The sequence below is a fragment of the Trichoplusia ni genome, chromosome 15, assembly GCF_003590095.1.
Source record: "Trichoplusia ni isolate ovarian cell line Hi5 chromosome 15, tn1, whole genome shotgun sequence".
NCBI classification, from domain to species: Eukaryota; Metazoa; Arthropoda; class Insecta; order Lepidoptera; family Noctuidae; genus Trichoplusia; species Trichoplusia ni.
In genome coordinates, this window is record NC_039492.1 from 9,532,893 (window position 1) to 9,555,753 (window position 22,861).

General features: G+C 33.6%; 1 protein-coding gene and 1 long non-coding RNA gene across 3 annotated transcripts; both read right to left on the bottom strand.

Moving 5' to 3' along the window:
- Positions 1-618: 618 nt before the first annotated feature.
- Positions 619-4,846, bottom strand: LOC113501168 (retinitis pigmentosa 1-like 1 protein). Of its 2 annotated transcripts, none has more exons than XM_026882220.1 (3): positions 4,756-4,846; positions 2,681-2,895; positions 619-2,108 (listed from the first exon to the last, which is right to left on the bottom strand). In XM_026882220.1, the coding sequence occupies exons 1-3, from the start codon at positions 4,760-4,762 to the stop codon at positions 753-755; spliced, it is 1,578 nt and encodes a 525-aa protein (XP_026738021.1). In that variant the 5' UTR covers positions 4,763-4,846; the 3' UTR covers positions 619-752. The 2 variants fall into 2 exon arrangements, with proteins under 2 accessions (XP_026738021.1, XP_026738022.1); XM_026882221.1 differs by having other exon boundaries at positions 2,681-2,892; positions 4,756-4,803.
- A 2,886-nt stretch (positions 4,847-7,732) lies between these two features.
- LOC113501438 lies at positions 7,733-8,870 on the bottom strand. Its single transcript, XR_003401289.1, has 2 exons — positions 8,660-8,870; positions 7,733-7,861 (listed from the first exon to the last, which is right to left on the bottom strand). It is a non-coding gene; the product is annotated as an uncharacterized LOC113501438 (long non-coding RNA).
- Between the last annotated feature and the right edge of the window lie 13,991 nt (positions 8,871-22,861).

Sequence of the window (22,861 nt, forward strand, 5' to 3'; positions counted from 1 at the left end):
GCACCCAAAAAGCCTACCATAGAACTGCACGGTCCAGTCGCTGTTGAAAATTTTTCAATATATTAACATTTTTGCTTCATAGATTAGTTATCTATGGTTAGTTATCTATCTATCCGACGCAAAGACATTATATCGGTCCGAGCGAGAGGGCTCCCGACGGTAGTGTCTCCTTGACTAACATCTTGCTAGCTCAACTAATCATTGGGTTTGGTGGTGATGGTAGAAAATTAAATATTTTTCTTTTTTATGATTTACACAAACGAACGATTAATATACTTTGAAACGTATTTAAATATTTTAGTTTCTATAATTAATAAGACGGTTTTAAAGCTCATTTTAGATAATCATTTTTTTTCATGCAGTCTAGCTAGTAGAGTACCTACATAATGTCTTTGATCCGACGTCAGTGTTGTCTGCACCCCTTTTTATCTGTATACTCTTTTCTCTCTTGATTCTCTTTATTGGTTGATTAATAATATAATTCGTTTGTAAATTGCTATTCGAGAATCTGAACTATTGGCCCAGACATGTTACTCCTAAAGAGGTATTAAATCTTTGAGCTCAGATTTTTTTTACCGCTATAAAAAATAAATTAAAAAGAAAATTAAGAACGCCAAATGTCAATAAATAATTTAATAACTAACATTCGTATTTACAAAATTGCACAAAGTTTTTCTAACTTACAATTAAAACTAATTTACTTCTAGTTGTTTCTAGGTTCTTCAAGTAACATTTCTCAATGCCGCTGAAGTCTAGTGGAACATTCTGAATACACTTTTGAAGAACTTCTTTGCTCTTTTAAGTGTTTCATCATCTTCTTCTACTTGGTCTACTTCCTGATCTACTTGGTCTACTTCTTCATCTACTTGCTCTTCTTGGGAACGTGCTTCGTTATTTTCGTCTTCGTTTTCAACCTCTTCCTCATTCTCATTTTCTTCTGCGTTCTCATTTTCATCTCCTTCTTCCTCTTGGCGTTTGTCTTCACCAGCAGATTCAATTTCGTTTTCTGATTCCTGGTTTTCATCATCATCAGCCTCCTCTTCTTGGCGTTTGGCTTCTGAATCTTCTGACGCTGTTTCTTCTTCTGCGGCTTCCTCTTCTACTTCTTCTTGTCTCTTCTCAGCATCTGCATTGTCATTTTCCGCATCGTCATCAGCCTCATCTTCAGCCACATCGTCATTTTCTTCCTGACGTTTTTCTGCTTCATCAGCGGACTCTGCGTCATCAGATTCCTCGTCATTCGATTCTTCTTCCTCTTCCTGACGCTTCTTTTCTTCTTCTTCAGCGATTTCGCTTTCCTCATTATCTTGAGCCTCTTCCTCTTCCTGTCGCTTCCTTAGTTTTTCGTCAGCATCTTCGCTTTCCTCTTCATTTTCTGCCTCTTCCTCGACTTCTTCTTGACGTTTCTCTACCTCTTCCTCATCATTATCTCCTTCCTCGTCATCTTGTGCCTCTTCCTCTTGACGTTTCTTGACCTCTTCGGCGTCGTTTTCGCTGTCCTCGCCTTCCTCTTCGATCGGTTCTTCTTCTTGACGCTTCTTGGTTTCTTCTACATCAATTTCAATCAGGCCTTCCTCAACCTCAACGTCTTCTTCGTTGATTTCAGTCTCTTCTTGCCTCACTAACTTCTTGGCTTTTAAGGAATCTTCCGCATCTGCTTCTGCCTCTAAGTATTCACCGTCGATTTCATCGGCAACCTCTTCTTCTTGTCTCTTCTCAACTTCTTCAGTTTCTTCATCATTCTCAGCCTCAGCTTCTACCTCGTCTTCTTCTTGTTTGATTGCTCTGAACGATTTGACGAACCGTTTGACTGCGTCTTCTTGCCATTCCTCGCCTGAGCCTTCGACGTCAAGCTGTGCCAGGGTTTCGGTATCTTCTTCCTCTACCTCTTCTTCTTCAGCGTCGGCTTCCGGCTCACCTTCAGGTTCTGATTCGGCTTCCGGTTCATCTTCTGGGTCAGACTCGGGTTCAGGTTCAGGCTCGGGTTCGGGTTCCGGTTCTGGTTCCGGTTCCGGTTCCGGTTCCGGTTCAGGTTCCGGTTCTGGCTCCGGTTCGGGCTCAGGCTCGGGTACAACGCAGCTTGCTGGCGGCTCCGCCCAGTCACATACCTGCAAAGCAATTATCAGATACCTAGTATTTTGTTGGAATATAAAGTATAAATATCATAAGGAAGCTAATTTAATTATACATTTAAGGCTTAATAATATGTTTACGACTGATTTTGGTATAGCTCACAACATTTGGTATTTATCATTCAGAAAAGTGATGTTTATCTGAACTCTGTCGACATTACTTTGAAAGTTAGATAAACTTGTCAACAACTGTATTGATAAAACATGAAATTCTATGAAATATTATCAAGATTATGTGCTACCATACAACCTTACTACGTAAATATCAAAGATGCATCTTTCAAAATCTTTCAATTCATAATTTTTAAATATCTTCTCAGACGAATGAAGGTATTTGTAGAAAACGAAACGCATGATTTTTTTAAACTACTAAGTGACAATTCATTTCGTGATCATTAAAATAAAAAAGGCTAAAAACAAAATTTATAAAGAATGACTTATTATTTAGCCTTTGTGAAAGTATATCTGTGACGTGAGACCTCACTACCAAGAATTAAATTTCTTGGTACAAGTTAGTTTAATAGAGAAAAATCTATTTTATCCCTTACCTGTTCCTGCTCGTTGAACCACGTTTCAGGGGGGCACTCCATCAGGTAGGACTTGCCGTTGTAGCACTGGTAGTAGAGGGAACAGCTCTCGATGCTGGCGATCCTCAGGAAGTTCTCCTGGCCAGCACATAGTGTCTCCGGATTTTGTCTCAAAGGGATTGAGAGAGCGGAGGTGCTGGCCAACGCGGCCGCACAGAAGAAAAGCCAGACGGCTGCTAGAATAGATAATCGCATTAATTATAAAGGAAGTCTATTATTAAGCACCAATTTTAGTTACCCGTACAACTTTGACTTTTTTAGATAAAGTTGTTGTGGAAAAAGCTAAATTCATGATATAGAACACGACAAGGAATTGAAGTCAGAATGACAACGAAAACCAGATGTGTAAGTATACAATCAACCTGTCAGGTATGTTTCATCAAAATTGTATAACTGCGAGGTTGAGTTCGAAAGTTTTGAATTATATTTATTATTGCATCATTCTGATCAAAATAGATTATAATTTATCAAAATAGTTGTCTTAGTTCGGCACTGATCTGCCTTTGCCGAACGGTAGCATCTTAGGACATTTTTATTATTATTTTACTGTAGGTGCTGCAAGCGACATAGTATGAAAAATATATACCAAAATTGACCGTTACTAGCCGTACCACGTTGAATTAATCTAGCTCTAGAATAATCCATGGTGAACAAAGTTCCCCACGCCGTAATACCTTGTGCAATTTTCCAATTGATTTTAATAGAATCCCACACAACCGACTATTGAATTGTACAAGCATAGCAGTTTGTGTTATCACTGCGATCAATTTAAACTAGACAAATACGAAATACATACACAATAGTGTTAAAGCATGTCGCTAAATAACTATTTTCTTCAGTGACGTCCCATTTTTTTCCTTAAAAAAAAGACGTTTCCGTTTATATAAATTCGTGTACAATTGAAAATTTATGATGAGACGACATAAGGCTACCCTGTACATCAGTTATTGTGCTTCGCGTTTTTCGAAAAAACATATTCGATAGAAGAGACCTTCGGATATTTCTTAAAAAATGTATTTTTCAAGTCTATGCGAATTATTCTATTCTTGTCTTATAATTTTATTTTCTTCTGTAATTAATTTCCTTTCCTATCTAACAATGTCAAACAGATACTTAAGTAAATAAACAAGTTACCAGAAACTTCTACTGAAACGAATCGATCAAAATTTTGCATAATTTAATTAAGACCCCAACACATATGTACCGTTTTCATCCACTCAATATTCTGAATATATGCCATCATCGAGTATTTCAATTTGTCTAATATAAGTCTAACTTTATAACATTGTTATAAGTTTACGCGATGAAGATGGGATGATAGACTTTAACAAGATTTAACTAAATACTGTATAAGCTAGGTTCATTACATTATATTGTGCTTAGAGTTTCAACTGATAGGCTTAAATACTTGCTTAGACACGTATTTTGGAAAAAGTTCAAACGAACGACGTTTCGGTTAATTACTTGTGATACAACTAGTCAGACTGCCTGACTAATTTCGGATGCAAAGGGAAATATTTACACCAATATTAAATCATATTAAAAACAAAATACAGACACTTTGCAGACTTTTAGTTCCAAAATGTCATGCCTATGGTCCGGCATGCACCTCTGTTGATTGACCTACAATAAACTAACATTCCTACTAAATATATCGATTAAAATTTTTATTTTCTTCCATGCTACATAAGATCTTGTGATTTTTATCTTTTTTTGGCTTAATAGGAAAATTAATAGGAAATAATTAAATTTAAATCCAAGTGTACGTCACGTTTCTCATACATTATTTTCACACAGCATTATTTTTACCTCAACATAAAGTATAAAAAACTTAATAAAACTTGCACCAGATATATTACGTAACATTTTTAAAACATTAGAAGTCCAAACTGAGTCCGGAAAATTAAATTCTTAAACTTAGACTTGTAATTAATAAACGCAATAACCTCCCATCCATGAGAAAGTATAAGCAAGATCGCAATATTTCAATACTTGATAATTTTAACATATAAAAAAATAATCGAATAGGTACTTACTGTTCATTTTGACCGCACTGTCTTGTCACTGATGCGATCCGCCACAAAAGTAAGATAAACAAGGCAAAGCCTTCAATTTTATCGGGAGCATTGTATCAGGAGCCGAGATAACGACGGCCGATACAGATATACAAGCCAGATATTGTCTATCAAACGGTTATCCGAACTTAGAGCGGGATGCTGTGAACGCGACATTACGTTAAATTGTTGAAACATTAAATGTGCAATTACATTTATTTTCAACAACAAAGTTGTCGATGGGAATTGTTGATTTTAAAATGGGATTTTGCAGGTGTAAAGTTGTAGAGTTGTTATAACTCGATAATGATTAAATATAGATTTTAAGAAACGTATGTTGTTAATTAGTAGCTTTTGGTTCTTCATAATACGTAACCAACACGACAAATGTCATTGTCATTAAGAAGTCGCATTTTTTTGGGTTCTTACATAATCTTTATTTAGAAAAATATCTCGTTTGGTTACTCGTTTATTACTTTTGCAAGGGCAACGGCAATCTTTAGTAGTGGCCCCTAAAATCATGAAGAGCTTTAAAATAATCATATACAGAATTAACGACGATAAAAACATTATTTTATACCTAGGTTAGGTATAAAATAAGTAAATAGTATATCGAAACAGGCCTATACCCAGGACGCTCATAGGCTAATATTATTTCATACTTTATCTTAGCTCAACTGTTAACGCAAATATAATAAAGCTAAAATGTATAAATATTATAAAGCTTTTATATGTATTTAGCTTCATTACTTGTAAACTCGTTACATCTTCATTTTCTCCCCGTCCATCAGTATTTGCACTTTCCTATACGGTAACCGTAGTTGATGAGGCCATTGAATACCTATTTATAGCACCTTGTATCGACTGGTTATGCTTAAATTTACGACCTTATATAAAACTGTTTCCTCTTGTCTCATGTTTACTTTATAAGCCAGAAGTAGGACTATGAGTTGTAAACATTATTCTTATAGCAAAAAAAATGCTTAGGAGCGGGTATCGAACAATTAATAAATCCTTTTTTTCTATATGGGATTGGAAATAATTTTCTATATCAAAATGAATGTCCAATGCCTGCCCTAGCTATGGTCATTTAAAGGATGGTAAAAATTGAAAATTAAGCTTGAATGGTTCAAGTAAAAGTGTAGGATAGTAGGATAGATTTTCATAATTTAAATTTAGTTTTCTATGATTGCCTATAAAGTATTCTAACAAAACAAAGCTCACTTCACTTCAATTCTTCATTGCCAACCACAATGTCACAAAGTTTGTCAATGAACAGATACGTAAGTTGAGTTAAGGGATTGGACATATGCATTTTTTTCTAATGCAATATGATGTATTTGATGTGCTTATTTATATATTAACCATTATTCTTTTTTTTTGAATTTATTATTCTTCTTAATCTCATTTTCATTCTTCTTAGGTACTACTTCCATTCCAGACCATACCTATTAATTGCCAAAAATCATACTTCTAGATACGATCGTACATAATATATCGAGGCTACGTCGACTACTCGCATATCTCTCCGACCGAGTCGCCACAGTAAAACCTCGCCTTAACCAATTTGTCGTCGTATGATCACAAATCTAGCGAGCGTGACCTTCTGAGTATCACGCGAATGCATGCAGAACTATTCAAGTTTGTTTCAATTTTTTTTTATAATAATAGTTCATTTACCCTCCCAGTAGTAAGCAAAGGGACTATTATTTGATTCTAGGCCAAAATTTTGCTATTTACAATAGACGATGAAGCATGAAAATTATATTAAACTGGCGCTATTTGTATTATTCTAAGCATTTTCTAACTAATTGGAAATTCAGTAGGTACGGGGCCGAACATTCACACCGTTAGTGATTATATTATTAGATTAAAGGTTCAGATAAAATATGAAATTTTTATCTAGCCGAATGCTTGTGCAGTGAAAACCTTAAAAACTTATTTTTTAGGGTCCCCAACAAGGGATATACACAGAACATAATATCACTAAACATCATTATTCATATTTGCAAGAAACCTTACTACAACAATCGTTTTGTCAATGTTTTTTGCGTATATCATTGGAAACCACGGTTTTATTAATTTACAGATCTGTAATATACCCCAGTTCCCACGACTCTCAAAACTAGCAACAATAATAAATGAAAATAAAAAAATTGATCCGTTTTTCAATTACCTTCGCGTCGGCCGTTACATTTGAACTTCCTGTTGTACAGTACATGTACAGTCAGCAACAAAAGCTTATAAAATACAGACGCAAAATGTTATAAATGGTTACGAAAAAAAATTCCATTGTCAGGTATATTTTTTGTATAATTTGTTTTTTTAATCTGATTGGGTTTAGTTTTTTTGCTAACTATACATAATATAAACGAGTGGACTTGTCATTTTTAACTGAGTACTACTCCTCCCCGGAACTAAATGTCAAAAATAAAATGACAGCAGATGAAGGTTGTCAGGAAATGGCGTCGGAAAATATTGTTTTTTACAAAACGAGTTTTATCTGCATAAAACACTATATTTGATTATTCTATAAACGAATAAAGATTAATAGATATATTTTCTATGTATCAGGAATCAAAAAACAAATAAAAACCGAAAAAGTATGTATATTCTACTAGTTGGAAGTTTTTAAAACCATCCTGTGAGTTTGATTACAAGAAATATACAAATATTGAAACCAAATATTGAGAACAAGGGCCTATGCTATCTAATTACGTAAACAATTAGATGAAAGACGTTGAGATGTTTATAATAAAACCACATAAACATTGACGTGGCAAAGCATTGAAACAACTAGTGATGTTCCATCACTTTTTGAAACTTTATCGATAATTGGTCTTTTTGTAAGGTATTTAGTATTTGTAAATAAAAATACAATATAATTAAAAAAAGTATATTTATTTACGATGAAACATGTAAAATAAAAGAAAAAATAAATAAATGCAAAATCATGAAGGCATTTTTATTGACAATTTATAATTAAGTTGTTCAGATGTGTACAAAAAACAATAATTCGTCTTTGCTGTTATGGAGAAGGGCGATGAAGTCTTGAGGAGCCTCGTAACTTGGACGCCAAGCTGACATTCTGTAAAACAAAACGGAGAAAATCATACCTTTCGACACACTTATCTATTCGAAACATTTTATTACTATAAGTAATTAAAAAAATATAACAACATACAATCATCACTAACAAATAAAAATAAATACTATATTACTATAATACCAAAAACGTAAATTATTATGAGTAGGTAATAAATAAAAATAAAATAATTAATTAAAATTTTTCAAACTCATTACAATATATAATCATAACTATCGATAAAAAATACTATCTATTCAAAACGTAATATTATCATAAGTAATAAAAATAATTAATTAAAATTATATTAAAGCATTACAATTTTCAATCGACACTATCGATTAAAAAAAAAATATCGTACATTTATCGACACACTTCATTCCCTAAGAAAAAAATAAAAAAAAATAAACAAAAAAAAATTCACTCGGATTTAGACTTTATAACTAACGGGATAAAGACGAAAATCGACGGGCTGAACATTTGTCAACAAACCGCCATTTTTATATATTTTTTTTATAAATAACAACAAATTTAAGCTTACTATTATTTTACAAAAAATGGATAAATACATTAATAAATCGCCGTGAAATCTTGCACAAATTACTTAATAGCATATAAATAATGCATTTTACTGTATTTACTAAACAAAATCACAATAAATCACTCGGAATTCCTAAACATTCTAACGGATTTTATCTGGCTTTATCTAATTGTTATAACAATGTATTTCTTACAACTAATTACCTAAATAGCATAATTATAAACAAAATAATCACATTAGTAAGAAAAAACAGCACTAACCTCAGACAAATTTGTGAAATCCGCAAAAAACAACACTGCACCACACTGCGCAACGGCCCGCGCAAATGACAAATGTCTTGATCAAATTTTAAATAATGGCGCGTAGATTACGTTTCGTTTTTGGTTCACGACATAGAAAATGTCACTAACGACACATGTCACTCAACTTCTTTATACAAAAGTAGTTTGTAAACAATGATTTCAAGTGTTAAAGTCGAGTGGACAGGCGCGGTGCCCGGGCACCGCGCGGGGCTATAGGGAAAAGTCGCGTTATGTCAAACGCGGTGCCCGGGCACCGCGCGGGGCTTTATGGATTAAAGTGAATACCCATATCTACACAAAAATTACATTAAAGAGTTTCTTAATTTCTGTTATAATGTTGAAGTACTTTGATTTTTTATATCCCAACGACTGATCTAAAAGTGAGCTCTACAAATATTTCATCTTCGCTCGAACTGTTTGGCTCCTAGCCTCATGGGAGGTGTCCCACAGTATTTCACATTGAGCGTCTCACCAGACTTTTTTAACCCACTTCACTAGGTTATGTCAACAGACAAGTCAAGGACTACGGTTTTACCCGCGATTTTTTTTATTCCATACTTCTTCTGTTTCGTCCTTTGATTTTCTAATGTATTTTTTTATTTTTTAGCTCTTTTAAATTCTTTAAACTCAACTTACATGTAATTAATCAATTGTGCGTTTGATTTATCGAGGCCCACTGACGACAGTTGGACATAGGCGCAACGTTGCGCCACAACACTCTGAGACTCCACCGGTACTTTAAGTAAACCCACGTAAAATGACAAGAAGTGGTTTTGTCGAGCCTTTCAAAAATTGACCTAAAAATCAAAAATTAGTCAAAAACAATAAAATCTCTTAGATCATCATAAGTCGAGTAAATATGGTAATAAACAATTGTTTAACATTACAAACAGACAAATCCATTCATATATTTGTATTGATATCAGACTTTGTTTATATAATATTGATGTGCAAATATAGATTCACGTTCATGAAAAGGTTAACAGCGAGAAGGTACAAATGTCACGTGACAAACATAAATTGTAGACTGAACGACGATTGTCGGGCATTCTTGACCTTCTATTCTAATATTTTCTTGGACCAAAGAATAGTGTTCGGAAAGAGGGAGTTTTGCAGATTTCTTAGACTCCTTATTTATCCTACTTTCTACTATGTATACTTTCTACTATCCTACTAATATTATTGTATGTATGTGTTTTTATGTATGGATGTTTGTCCTCTTTCACACAAAAACTACTGACCGGATTTATACGAAACTTGGTACAGAGATAGTTTATAACCAAGATTAACATGGAATAGTTCCTATCCCGATTATACGTTCCCATGCGATCGCTTTTAGGGGGCGGGCCCGTGGGTAACTGAGAGTTTTACTATGTGGCATTTAGCCACGAAGCCCAAACTTGCCTTTGAGACTAGTTGCTTGCATGGATACAACCAATTTACTGCAAATTAAGCGGTAACTAGCTGCAAGTCTGTGAGTAAATAAAATGTTGGTGCTCTCATACAACTGATTAACTGATTACTTTGAGTAGAAGCCCCAACATTGCTTTTTTTTTTCGAATGTTGAATGAAGTCAGAAATGAGTTGATGTGTTTGATAAAAAAAACGGCCCAACATGGCTCCACAAAATGACGGCAATGATCCCATACAGTGAAGAATATTCAGAATAAGGTTTTATGCTAAAGTATCAAATAGAACTTGACTAGTAGAATAACATAACAAATCTAAGCATGACGGGTTTTTTTTACTAAATTAAATTTTAAAATAATTTGTTGAACATAGGAGTCAAGTGCCTACGACAAGACAAATGTTGAAAAAAAAAACGAATACAGTATTTTGAACTCAAAATGAATATACTCCATTTTTACGTAATTGAAAACCCATTATACTTTACTAAATAGTAATAAATACGAGTATACGTAAAGTAATTTAATACTTCTCTCCTCTACAAGTTTATTAACTACGAAAATAGTTTCCAGCTTGTTTAGCTAAGTACTTATTACGTATTAACAACTAATTTGGTGAAGTAGACAGGCGGGACGAACTTTGCACAATTTTGAGACAATTTTGTATGTTTACGATGGCTATCACTTTGTGGTAAGTAGCAGTGAGTTTTGTATAACTATTAATGGAAAAAAACTGTATATTTCTTTATTTTACATTTGCTATTTGTTTCTTCTAGGTTTTTTTTTCGGATTCCAAAGTGATTTTGATTTATATCTACTTTACTCATAAGTAATACCTATGAACTGTAATATCGTTTTGTTTTCACGCAAAATAAACAAATTCGTGTCAATTCGTTGATATTTTGATACATAGAGTTTAAGTGGATTATGTAAAAAAAACTATAAACAAACAAAGCATCAAGGAAATGATTGTCTGTCTTTTTTAAAAAGACGACAATTAATATCGGAAACTGTAGTATTATTTCTACTGACACTATTATCTTAATAATATTTCCAATTATTAAGCAAAAATTGTGCGTTTCCCTTTCATGAAGCTTTTTTTGAATACTATTCCAAGGGCAAGTGTGTCGTGTGTCTGTCAGTGTCATATTGTAGACTAAGCAAGAGATTTCCGGATTTTTCTTCAAACGATCAATATTAAAAATTCTTTTTTTATCTTGTTAAACGTGTTATCAAAATAAGATAGCAACATATTGGCATACTGTCCACTTATCGTAAGTCAAGCTATCTTTTAAGAGGTCATGTGTGTTGGACATTTAAAATATTCCAATCTACAAAATAATGTATTGGAACGGGCACTAAGGCTATTCATACACGAAGACTTAAGTTTTTAATTCCAAATAGTTTCAGTATTCAAGCCAGTGCGATATACATAAGAAGTTCGATCATAAGTAAGTAATATTTTGTCAGATTTTGGCACTAACCAGCTGGTCAGGACATGTTAAGTGCACAAGTGTATGCGCAAACACAGGAGCACTCTCTGTTTACGCTCTCATAGCCATGAGATGACAACGCGACATGACCGGAGAGAGTTTAGGTACCCTATTCCGCTATTTACTATGGCTAATGAATGAATGGAAATGGGATTAAAAGGACATTATTGGACTTATTGGAAATTCATTGTATTGACCGTGAGTTATCCGCCCTGCACTGAATTTCCAATTATTTTCTTGGTTAATATTTATTTAATTATATTATCTATTCATTCATCGGCTATTGTAAGTAGCGTAAAACTAAAATATTAAAACAGACTGTGTAATTTGGGAACGAAGTCGAAACTTGACAATCCTGTAATGTATAACGATACTCAATACTCAATACCTTATTGCTTCCATAGTGTACATGTTAACAGATGATTTGTTATTACATATTGAGAACTGTATGGACCCAGTCGGGTCAGAACGTCGGACATAGTGAATCATATGGCGATCGAGTTGGAATAAGCCTGGAAGGCCTGGGTAAGACCCTATTTGGCACAGCAAGGTTTTGGAGTGAGGAAGAACGGTCGTCGGGGATCGATAATTTTTGTCGTCTCTTCATGAACAAGCCTTAGGTTATTCATTTTTATTAATGACAATGACACCTTAAGAAAGTTGTTTACAGCGTTTTTAATAAAGTAAAGATATGTTTCCGAGAACTTGTATAAGGATCCTTGTTTGTTGGTCATCTGATTTACGATGAAGAAAGACAATTGACGGTCGTAATAATTATCAGTTTGTTGACCCAAGTAACGATGTATATAAAATGTATGATTAATTCCTTTACTTAAATATATATTTTTAGATAGAACAAACTTGCTAAACGATGCCTTTTTTAAATATGACTAATACTTTCGCTAATATGTGAGTCAGTTTTTTGATCTCAAATTAAAAAAAGCACATTGTTTTATAATAATACTAGCTGTCACCCGCGGGTACGCCAACCAATAACCAGAAATGATCGCCATGGAAACATAATATCCAGATAATTAGTACTATTCTATGTGTTAATTCAAGTTATGCACTATTTGTATTCTAACTTGGTATTTGGTATTACCAAGTTTTAGCGAAGTCTGTTGCCACCCGACTAATTCCTTTTCGAGAAGGAGTGACAAACATCCTTACATCTATACATAGAAACTTTCACTCTTTAATATTAGTAGAATATTTTTGATCATGTGTATAGTTTTGTCTCTCAGTTATACTGCTACGCACCTCAAAAGGCGTTTTGCGCTTTATCTGCTAGATTGTCAGCCCTTATTCATTTCAATAATTCTACGGGCTAATAGAAATCACTCGAATGTATGGAGATGACAGATCAAATTCAGTTTACAAGTATACAATGTTATTTCATTTCATTCATTTTGACGTCAAAGATTGTTGAAAATGATAAAAGAATTAATTCTTATTAATCAATTTCTTTTTTGTCTCATTCATCATTTCATTTTCCATTTTTCAATTTGTTGATTAAGCAAACAGGCTACTGACCTAAGTAAAGGTCTAACTCAATGATGACTTAGTACCAAAGAGTTTTTAATAAGTACCTACTTATGAAATACTTCCCACAATCCCGAATACAAAAGTTACAAGTAAATATAACAATGCCATTGAGTAATAAGTTATTGTACAATATTTTATTACAATTAACGAATTTATCAAAAGGTCTTGCCAAATATGATGAAATATCGTTCTTATTAAACAAAAACTCCATTAGTTCAGGTACTTTTTAAAAACTCCCGCAGTTAGGAATTTAATAATTTTATCGCGGGGATTGCACAAACATTCTAGTTACATGCACAAAGATACCCAGAAGCAGAAGATCGCAAACACGCTTGTCCAACGCAGTTATCGAACCCGCTAAGGGTACTTTGGGTTTAGCGTGGTGACCTCAAGCACTCGCCTATCGGCCTGAACTTTCTTTTCAGAACAGCTTTTCACCACTTCATGGTGAAAAGTTGGCTGAAATTACTTCAACCTGTAGCACCTACAACGTGATGGAAACAACGTACCGCATGCTCTCTGCGACATCGGAAAGCTTAGGGTCGTAAATTGTTATAAGTAGGTTGGACTGAAAGTTGGCTTAGATTTAATGACTAAAACTAATATATGGTTAATCTGCATACACAGTGGAAGTCTCTTTCTTTTATCCCATTCTCAGTGGAATAATTTTAAGGCAGAGAGAAAAAATAAGAATAAGGCACCATTATTGATGTCAACAACATTCAAACATCTTTAGAATAGTAAATTTTCATGAGCAAAAATCTTTATCCGTAAAACATGAATTTAAAGACAGCAAAAGCGTTTAAAAATGTTTTGCCAAACTGTAAATATCAACGCAATGGCGACCTCTAAAAAACTACGAAAGACTTTGAAATATATTTCAAGTTCATGACAGAAAATAGTGTGAGAAATGTATTACATAAGTCGGAAAGTTTTTATGTTTCGCGTCGACACGTTTCCGCGAACAAGCTTTGTTAGCTAACCTTTGCAAATTCGCGGAAAACGTCTAAGTCGCACAAGTCGGAGTCGGTTTTCACGCAGTTCTTTATTCTGTTTGCATTTCACAGTAAACAATGAGGAATTACTGGACTATTATTGTGTAAAAAGCTTAAGGATAAAAAATTAATTTTAGTCTTTTGAATTTTGGGCTCATTATCTCATAGATCTGTTGAATATTCATAGAGTTTTTATGCGGTCTACTTTACAAATTCTTTAAGACTAAAATAAGTCTTTGTGTTCTTTCTAATTGTGAATTGAAAGTATGAGAGCTCCCAAGATATGATTTACGAGGAAGTAATTCTTTTTGATTTCAGATGTCCACATTTCCGAATATCCGTAATCCGTAATCGAGCAGCATTTTCTGCATTTCACTTTGCTACTCCAAATAAATAATAAAAAACGGCAAATATTTCTAAATACAATTCTCTCATCCATTTATCTGTACCATAATGTACCAAGAATATACCCTTAGTAACCATACAACGTATTATTGCGATACAAAAACTCAACTTAACAAAAACGTTTCAAAACTGAAACTTTTACGCAATTAGGTTTAATAATCAAGCTTTCTATTGATTCCCAACAAATTAAAATAATTCTTGGCTAACCGATAGCGAAGTAAGAAGTTTATGCAATCTGCACACACTTTTATGTTTTCCCGAGACAAAGGGGCAAAGCTGAAGAAATATTAAAATAGCTTGTTATTACTTGCGACTTTTCTTGTTTTAAATAGCATTTTACCGACGACCTCCGTGGTCGAGTGGCGTACACACCGGTTTCAAGGTGTCGCTAGCTCTGAGGTCCCGGGTTCGATCCCCGGATCAATGTAAATATTCACATTTCTACATTGTCTATGGTCTGGGTGTTTGTGGTACCTTCGTTGTATCTGAATTCCATAACGCAAGTGCTTAAGCAACTTGCTTTGGGTTCAGAACAATGTATGTGATGTTGTCCGCATAAATAAATAAATAAAAAAAAAAATTATCCTTCAAACTAATTTGTGACGGTATCCCGTTTGTAATTACGTGTTGAGGACTTTGCCTAGCCATGGGACTGTTGACCTAGTAAAAACTACTTCTTGTTATAGTGGAGTAAATTTTGTAGGGTTTTTGGGTCATCGCTATACGTCAACCTTCATGCTTATGTATTTTCTTACTCTCCTAAAAAAGGAATCAGGCTGGCAGGAGGCAAGTAGACTTAAAATCTGCACACTCTCCATCAATAAGAGGAAAAATAAACAAACCGAGTGTAATGCTTCAGGTAGCTACAGTCGGCAGCCATACAAACCAATCGGATAATTGTTTAAAACTCCGTCGTCAACTACACCTTGAGTTGCTACCGTTATTTATTTCTAAAGCTTTCTTTTATAAAGTTGTTTTGTCGATACTAAAAAATTGATTGCAAGTATTTAATTTTCTTTACTGTTTATGCGGCTGGTAAGCAATGACTTAGGTAACATAAATTAATTAGTTCGTTTTTTTAAAGGAAAATTGTTAGAACTATAAATTAAAAAGTTTTCTTCGTAAAGAGCGATTGATTGATATAAACATCGGCAGTTACAATTTAATGGCTTCAGTCGATTCTTTCCCAGTTAATTAGCAGTTTTACTTCACACAAGAAAAAAAACTATACAACATTGCCGCTAAAATAAATCTTAATTAGCAGTTGGATAAAAAAATTACTTCACATAAGAAATACCAATACAGTTTTAAAGGTTAAAATTAAATCAATGTTTATATAACTACAAAATTTCTTTTCATTTAAACAAATGCTTAAACATACAACAAAACATTCCAGAAAGGTGTTGCGATAAAGACATATAACAAGTGACAGAATAACAAATGACAGTTGAATATTTTCTGCAATATAATGCCAAGTTGTTGCTATGTGATATAAGAGAACTTCTTTACAATAGTAGGAACAGTAGCATGATTTTATTCAAAGCGATTATTTTTATCAGAAACACGAATACCTCAGTCAATTGACACTCGATTGCATAACATAGATAAATCGAGATTGACTCGAGATTGCAGTCTATATCACCATGTGATAATCACCAATTGTCAGATTGGTACTTTATTTATGGAAAAAAAAATATTAATGGAAAAAAATAAATTATTAATGGAAAATGTTTTGTGACATAAAGGTGTAAGTATTTGTTCTTATTTTTTTAGTCGATAGCTTCAGTTTTTACGTATGAATGTGCGTCCATGTTTTTTGCTTTGAATCTGAAACGGCGTTTGTTTTATGATACGGCTGAACGGCGTATGGGTCTTAGATTTTCTTTTATTTTGGAAGAGATAACTTTAATGCTGTTGTTAGTCGCCTAATGTTTCATATGAATTGTCAAATTGAGGTGCGGATTAATCCAGTTAGGGCGAACATGGTTGTTCCCAGTTCTTTCAAAATATATAAAATATTGAGCACATCAACGTCTTATAAACTAAACCTTGTTTAAAATTATCATTAAACTTTTAATTATAAATCTATTTAAATATTATATAAACTAAGGTAAAAAAGTTGGGTGACGATTAAATAGTGTAAATATCTACATACCTACTATATATTTTATTGATTCGCCTAACTAAAAATAACATCATAAAATAGGCATAAGTAGATCTCGGCTACTAGGTTGAATGGTCGAGTTTTAAAATAAAGTTTCTTTTAGACTATAGTAATACTATAGTGATTATGGTGTTTATAGTAGATTATAGTGATTTCGTACGCGACGTGTTGTGGATTCAATCCCTGTGTAGGACAAGCGTTTGTGTCAAACCCGAATGCTCGTCCTGAGTCTGAATATGACAAGAATGTTTGTGCTCGCCCCCCCCCCCCCCGAGACACAAGGATCACATTCGGGAGACATAGAAGCAATTTTTACAAGCTTTTATTGAGTTTCATCGGTCCGGTTGTCTGTTACCAAATTTTTTAAGTTTAATTTGATCCACTTAACGGTTTCCAATTGAGCTGTAATTTTGACAGTTTGGTCTCTTCTCTGGAGCTGGAAGGACATTAAAGTTTCACTAAAAACACCAGTAAGTCCTTTGATTTCAAAGCAGAAAAGATCTAAAACATTCTTTTTTAACAAAGTGGATAGTGACATCTATACATATAATAAAATTGTAGAAAAGTGAAAACTGTACATTGAATATTTAAAAAAAAGAATAATTGGAGGGTGGTCTACGAACGATTCCGATGCCGAAAATATGATTTTTAGAATTTTTGTCTGTTTGTCTGTTTGTCTGTATGTATGTCCGGAAAGATCTCGGAAAGTACTGAATAGATTTGATTCATATTTTCAGAGAATATCAACAAGAGGTCCGGTCAACATACTTTTTACTTATTATCTCGCTTTTCGTTACAGGGGGTGAGCAGGAGCCTTTCATATCTATACACAAATATCAAATTATCTCATAAACTACTGAATATATTTCGTTCAAATTTTGCATGAACCTTATCGTACACATGATACAACAAATATACAAAAACCATAACGCTACTATGCAGGGGGCTTGAGCAGTAAAGTTTTAAATTTTTGGACTCACCCGTAACATCGTGTAATACAATTATGAAGTGTATTTTCACCCCATTGAGTAGTAGGCAGCACGGTCATCAATTTACTCAAAAAACATCACGCTATTTATCTTAAGACTTTTGGCAGAGCAATAATATATTTTTTCGAAAGTAAATCTTTTTCACAAAATCAGTCATTTTATTCTCTTTCAAGTCTAATGTAGACGTAGCGCGACAATAATTAAAATAAAAGAAACATAAACTATTAATACTTTTATTATTATTATTTTGATGCAAATGTTACTTCGTAATCGGTACATTCTTGAAACAAAGGAACTTAAATTATTTTTATTTTTATTGGTGTACTAAAATTACTCAAGTTCAAATGTGGAATGCCGTAATATGATTTTGTGTTTATTTACGATAGGTGTATACCTATGTTTTTAGCTCGGTAATATTGGCGATGCTACTTCAAGATAAAAGAATTCGTAGTGACACTCAAGTCTCAACCGAAAGTTGCATGTAGTTCACATTGATCTCATCTATAATTATGCATAACAATAAATTACTGAACGACACAGTTAATTATATTGCCTTGGTTCATCTGTAACAACTAGCAACAAAAATATAAACTTTCAAACAAAAAAAGCCATTCAAACAATAAAATAATGTTTTCTTAAATTTGCAACATTACATAGGCCAAAAGTATTTCGGAAAGAAAAGCCCAGAAAACTTGCATAGAAACTGCATAATAGGTATGCAATGGGAAAGATCTATAAGACCAAAGCTATCAATTAATAAGAGCGTACGCTAGACGGTATTTGACATTACGTATCTATTGATAGAACAATGTCTGGAATTTTTCAATATTTTAACGATTTGATTGGTCTACATCCGCCATTACAGAGACCGTACACGTGGCCCTTCCAAAAATTCCTGTAACAATTTATTGTAATCTCTACTTATTTAAAATTTTCTTCTTTCGTACCCTTTAAAAAACAGGGGAAGCAACAAGACTGAATGAATTTCTGAGATCCCAAAGCTAAGCCGACGAGGATTAGGAACATATTTTTTACATCCGTCACACAATGTCTGGAACATTCATTTTGGCTGTCGGTATCGACAGCGTAACCTCATAACCAACCTCATGTAGTCTTTATTTAAGTTCCATTTATGCAGCCCTACTGCATGACGGTATTTTACTTCAATGATCGTCAGATAGGTTAACGAATAAAATACGTAATTTTTCTTTGTAAATTGGTACAGTAAATAGAACTCATGCACATGAAGTCACTTTTATGTTCATATTTTACTTTGTTGTAACATCAGAAATAACACACATCCTATAGGTACTATAGATTTTTATCATAGTTAAAAAAAGGGGTGTCTGATATTTTTCTTTATTATCACGCTGTTTATTTTTCGGCAATTTAAAGGCAAATCATGATCAAAACAAGATAACACGTTTACCAACTTTTTTATTTTGGAAATATTCCAAATGTTTGTAAGGAAGATCAGTTAGATCAGTTATATTAAGAGGACAATCAAACATAACGTGTTTCTGGAAACCGTTTATCTGGGCGCAATTTTGCAAAATCTTATATCTTATACACGACACTATGTAACATCCACAGTTACCGAGCCCGACTCTCACTTCACCAGCTCCGTCTACAAAAAGAATTTGACATCTTATTTATATCGTCAGAAAACATCGTGTGTGGAAATAACAACTATCTGGCTATCACTGTTCCTGAGAAACAACCAGGTGACAGACAGACGAACGGACACCGTGGCCTCAGGAATATGGTTCTGATTTACCTCTTTGGTTACAGTACAATAATCATTTTATGATACCTCATAATCACTATCATAATCCGTCTAACAATTTCAGGTGTAGGCCGACCAAAAAACAGTCGTGCTCGAAAATCATAACCCACCCAATTAGAAAATGGAAACCCTCGAAAGTAAAACATTTTTAGCAGAAGTGCTAAGACTGAGTTATACCTTCTGTTATTTTTTCATACTTGCACCCCCCCCATTTTAAACGGCTCGATTTGTCAAACATGTCTTAACGAACACTCGCACATAATTCACGTTTAAATTAAAATTGTACAATTCGTTCGGAAGCTATGATGTCACAGACAGACAGGCAGGTAGGCAGATATGTCAAAGTTATAAGCCCCTCTTTTTAGGATTAAATAAGAAAAAGTCATTAAAACAACCAGGATAGTATCGTAAATGATGAAATGTGTTTGATTCAAACATTTGATAGTCTTTGGGCCGCTCAAGATTCATTATAATTTAGAAAAAAAGCAAGCTTAAATGTAAAAAAAGTGTTTCATTTTCAATATTGTATTACATTTTTGCGATGATCGTTATTATTAAACTTCATAGTTTTTCACATCTTGAAAATCACGCAGACGAAGTCGCGGGCAACAGCTAGTTTAAAATAAAACTAACCTTAACTCGTAAAAGAGGTTTGTCGCCAATCTTTTAATAGCACACATTCCATAATTAAAACACACTTGTCTGCTACCAAAAATAACCGAAAACGGACCTAACTCCAATTACAATAAGGACATAATTGTGTAATTGCTATAACCTGAGCAAACATGTGTGGTAACCAAGGAAATGTTAAGTGTCGAATTAAATTAACCTAAGTTTAAAGCGAATTGTAAGGCGGTTTATTTTGTGAACTATAGGTGGAGATGGTTAGAAAATTCGAATGGTCGTTATCTTAGTAGTTTCATCTAAGATATTCAGTAATTAATCGCACTATTTTAATTTAAAGATGAAGGGTTGAATATATTTTTATCGTAAAAAAATGGAGTTAAAGCAACGATTCGTAAAGTCATGTTATTAAATAATTTTAACATTAAACTGTATCGTTATCATCATCAGCCCATATTAGTCCACTGCTGGACAAAGGCCTCCCCAATTGCACGCCATCGAGATCTATCTTCGATATATCTATCTTCATACATGCATGGTGCACGGTAAGTAGTATTTATTATTAATATACTGTTAAACTTGCTCGTAAACTGTTGAAATTGGGGATTTTAGTGTGCTTAATACGTTAGTGTTATGATAAAGGCTTAAATAACGAAAGAGGTGAAGTTTAATCAGCTTAGATTTCAGTTTTAGTGTTACTAAATTCTCTATTAAGTTAAAAATTGAAAATAATATACTAAAAAATAGCAGTAGACTTTTTTTATAAAGAATAAAGCAACAAATATATTTACAGTTGGTCACACGATTGTTGGTTGGTTACAAATAAATTCGAAAGTGTTTATAACCTAATGAATTTATTTGTTTCCCAACTGATTTTCTTTCTTTAGCTACTTTGTGCTGAACCTTTAGTGTCGTGAGATCCACTCGCACTTGACCGGTTTCTTAATAAGGGTTGTTAATAAATCTTAACATTACAGTCTTTTGACTGAATATGTTGTGAACATAATAAAAATGTTTCAAGAAAATAATAGACCAAAATAACGATTAAAAAATCCTAAAGCCAGACAGATATTTATCGGATGCAAGTCAACCAAGTTTTTCTTTGACATCGATACTCCTGTGACAAGTTTAACTTGTGAAAGACTGTAGAACTTTACATTTTTTATTTTAGTCTTAACTATGTACAAAGATCTGAAGGTGGAAAGCAATCGATAAAATAATGGTCGATTGACAAAGAAGGAACAGCGACCGGTAGCGTTTATATATCTTGGATGGACGTATGTGAGGTACTCGTTTAGGTAATCTTTACAATATTATAGCTTGAACATCGGAATAAGACATTGTTCGAAATATCTAGTAAGTATGAAATAATCTACCATCTGTAGTGTGCGACTGGAATATCTCATGTTTTTTGTTATATTGAGATTAATAATGAGCACCTCAGCGATATTTCAAAAAAATATTGGTGACATATTATTGTATAAAGGTTGTGAATGGTAGCTTAAAAGTTTAGAGAAAATTGATGTCACACGAGATTTCTGTATGATCTTAATTTTATGTTCACGAGGTAACATACAAAATACGTATCCGATATTTTATGGATACCTATTTGACGGACGTTATTTTTTTTCAGTCAAATACCCAATTCTAACCATCAACCTTACTCTATTTATTGTGGGTAATACAGAAACAGTTAATTACTATTAAAATGTAGATTAGTAGTCTATTCCTGGTTTAGCTGTACCGGTACGGTTTTCGTGTAATTTACGCAGTAATTAATAGTTCCTAGTATTGAAACAATTTGCTCTTTAGAAAGTTTAGTGTAAATACTCTTTGCCACATTGTTTCGTCCTAAGCTTATGATTTAGGTCATCGATTTGAAATACCTTATAGTATCTAAGTATGGAGACGAAGTAGGCGAGCTCTTAATATTTCTGAAAACTTTTTTATCAAATAATCCAGTTAAATAATTGACTGGCCTAGTGGTCTAGTTGTTAGTGGCCCCGACTGCTATACCGGAGGATGTGGGTTAGATTCCCACTCTTCACAAATGTTTATGTGAAGAGCATGGTCATTTGTGTTGTCAGGTTGTAATTATTAAAAAGTATGTAATAAAAAAGGGAACTTGTGCCAGTCGTGGCCTTGCGGTTGTATGCATGTATTTGTATGGATGAGGTGCAGGTTCGATCCTAACGAGAGCAAAGTACCTACTATGTAATTTTTTCAAAGTTATGTGTGCTTTCCTATTAATCTAAGGCACCAATGACGGAACGGTTAAGCTAAAGGTCGTGCGGAAACTTTTATCCCAAATATTGGAATATATAATCGCCAACCCGCAGTGAGTTAGCGTGGTGATCAATGCTCAAAATATGCCGTATACGGGAAGCGGCCTCAGCCTGGCAATGGAACAAATGTAGGCTTGTAGTATACTTAAGTGTGAGTTCGCTCAATTTAATCAATTCTAAGGAATCGTTAATGGAACCATTAACGTTATACGCGGAAAGTAAGGATAATAAAAATCTCATCTTATTCCTGAAATGCGTTTTGTAAGATCGATGACCATTTTATTATTTTTATAGTAAGAAGCCTACTAACTCGGTTATTTTATAACAATGTCCAAAGGAACCACATTTTTACTGTAACGGCTGTGTTTTACTGTAACTAATTCAACATCAGCCTAGTTTTTCCAACTATGTTGGTGCTATCTGACGGAGTGAACACGGAGCACACTTGAGAAGTAGCACACTTGAACG

Bases quoted from the DNA above. Each gene is read 5' to 3' on its own strand.
- LOC113501168 (XM_026882220.1), bottom strand. The intron at 2,109-2,680 runs GTAAGGGATAAA...ATTGCTTTGCAG, and splicing joins GGTTCAACGAGCAGGAACAG to GTATGTGACTGGGCGGAGCC.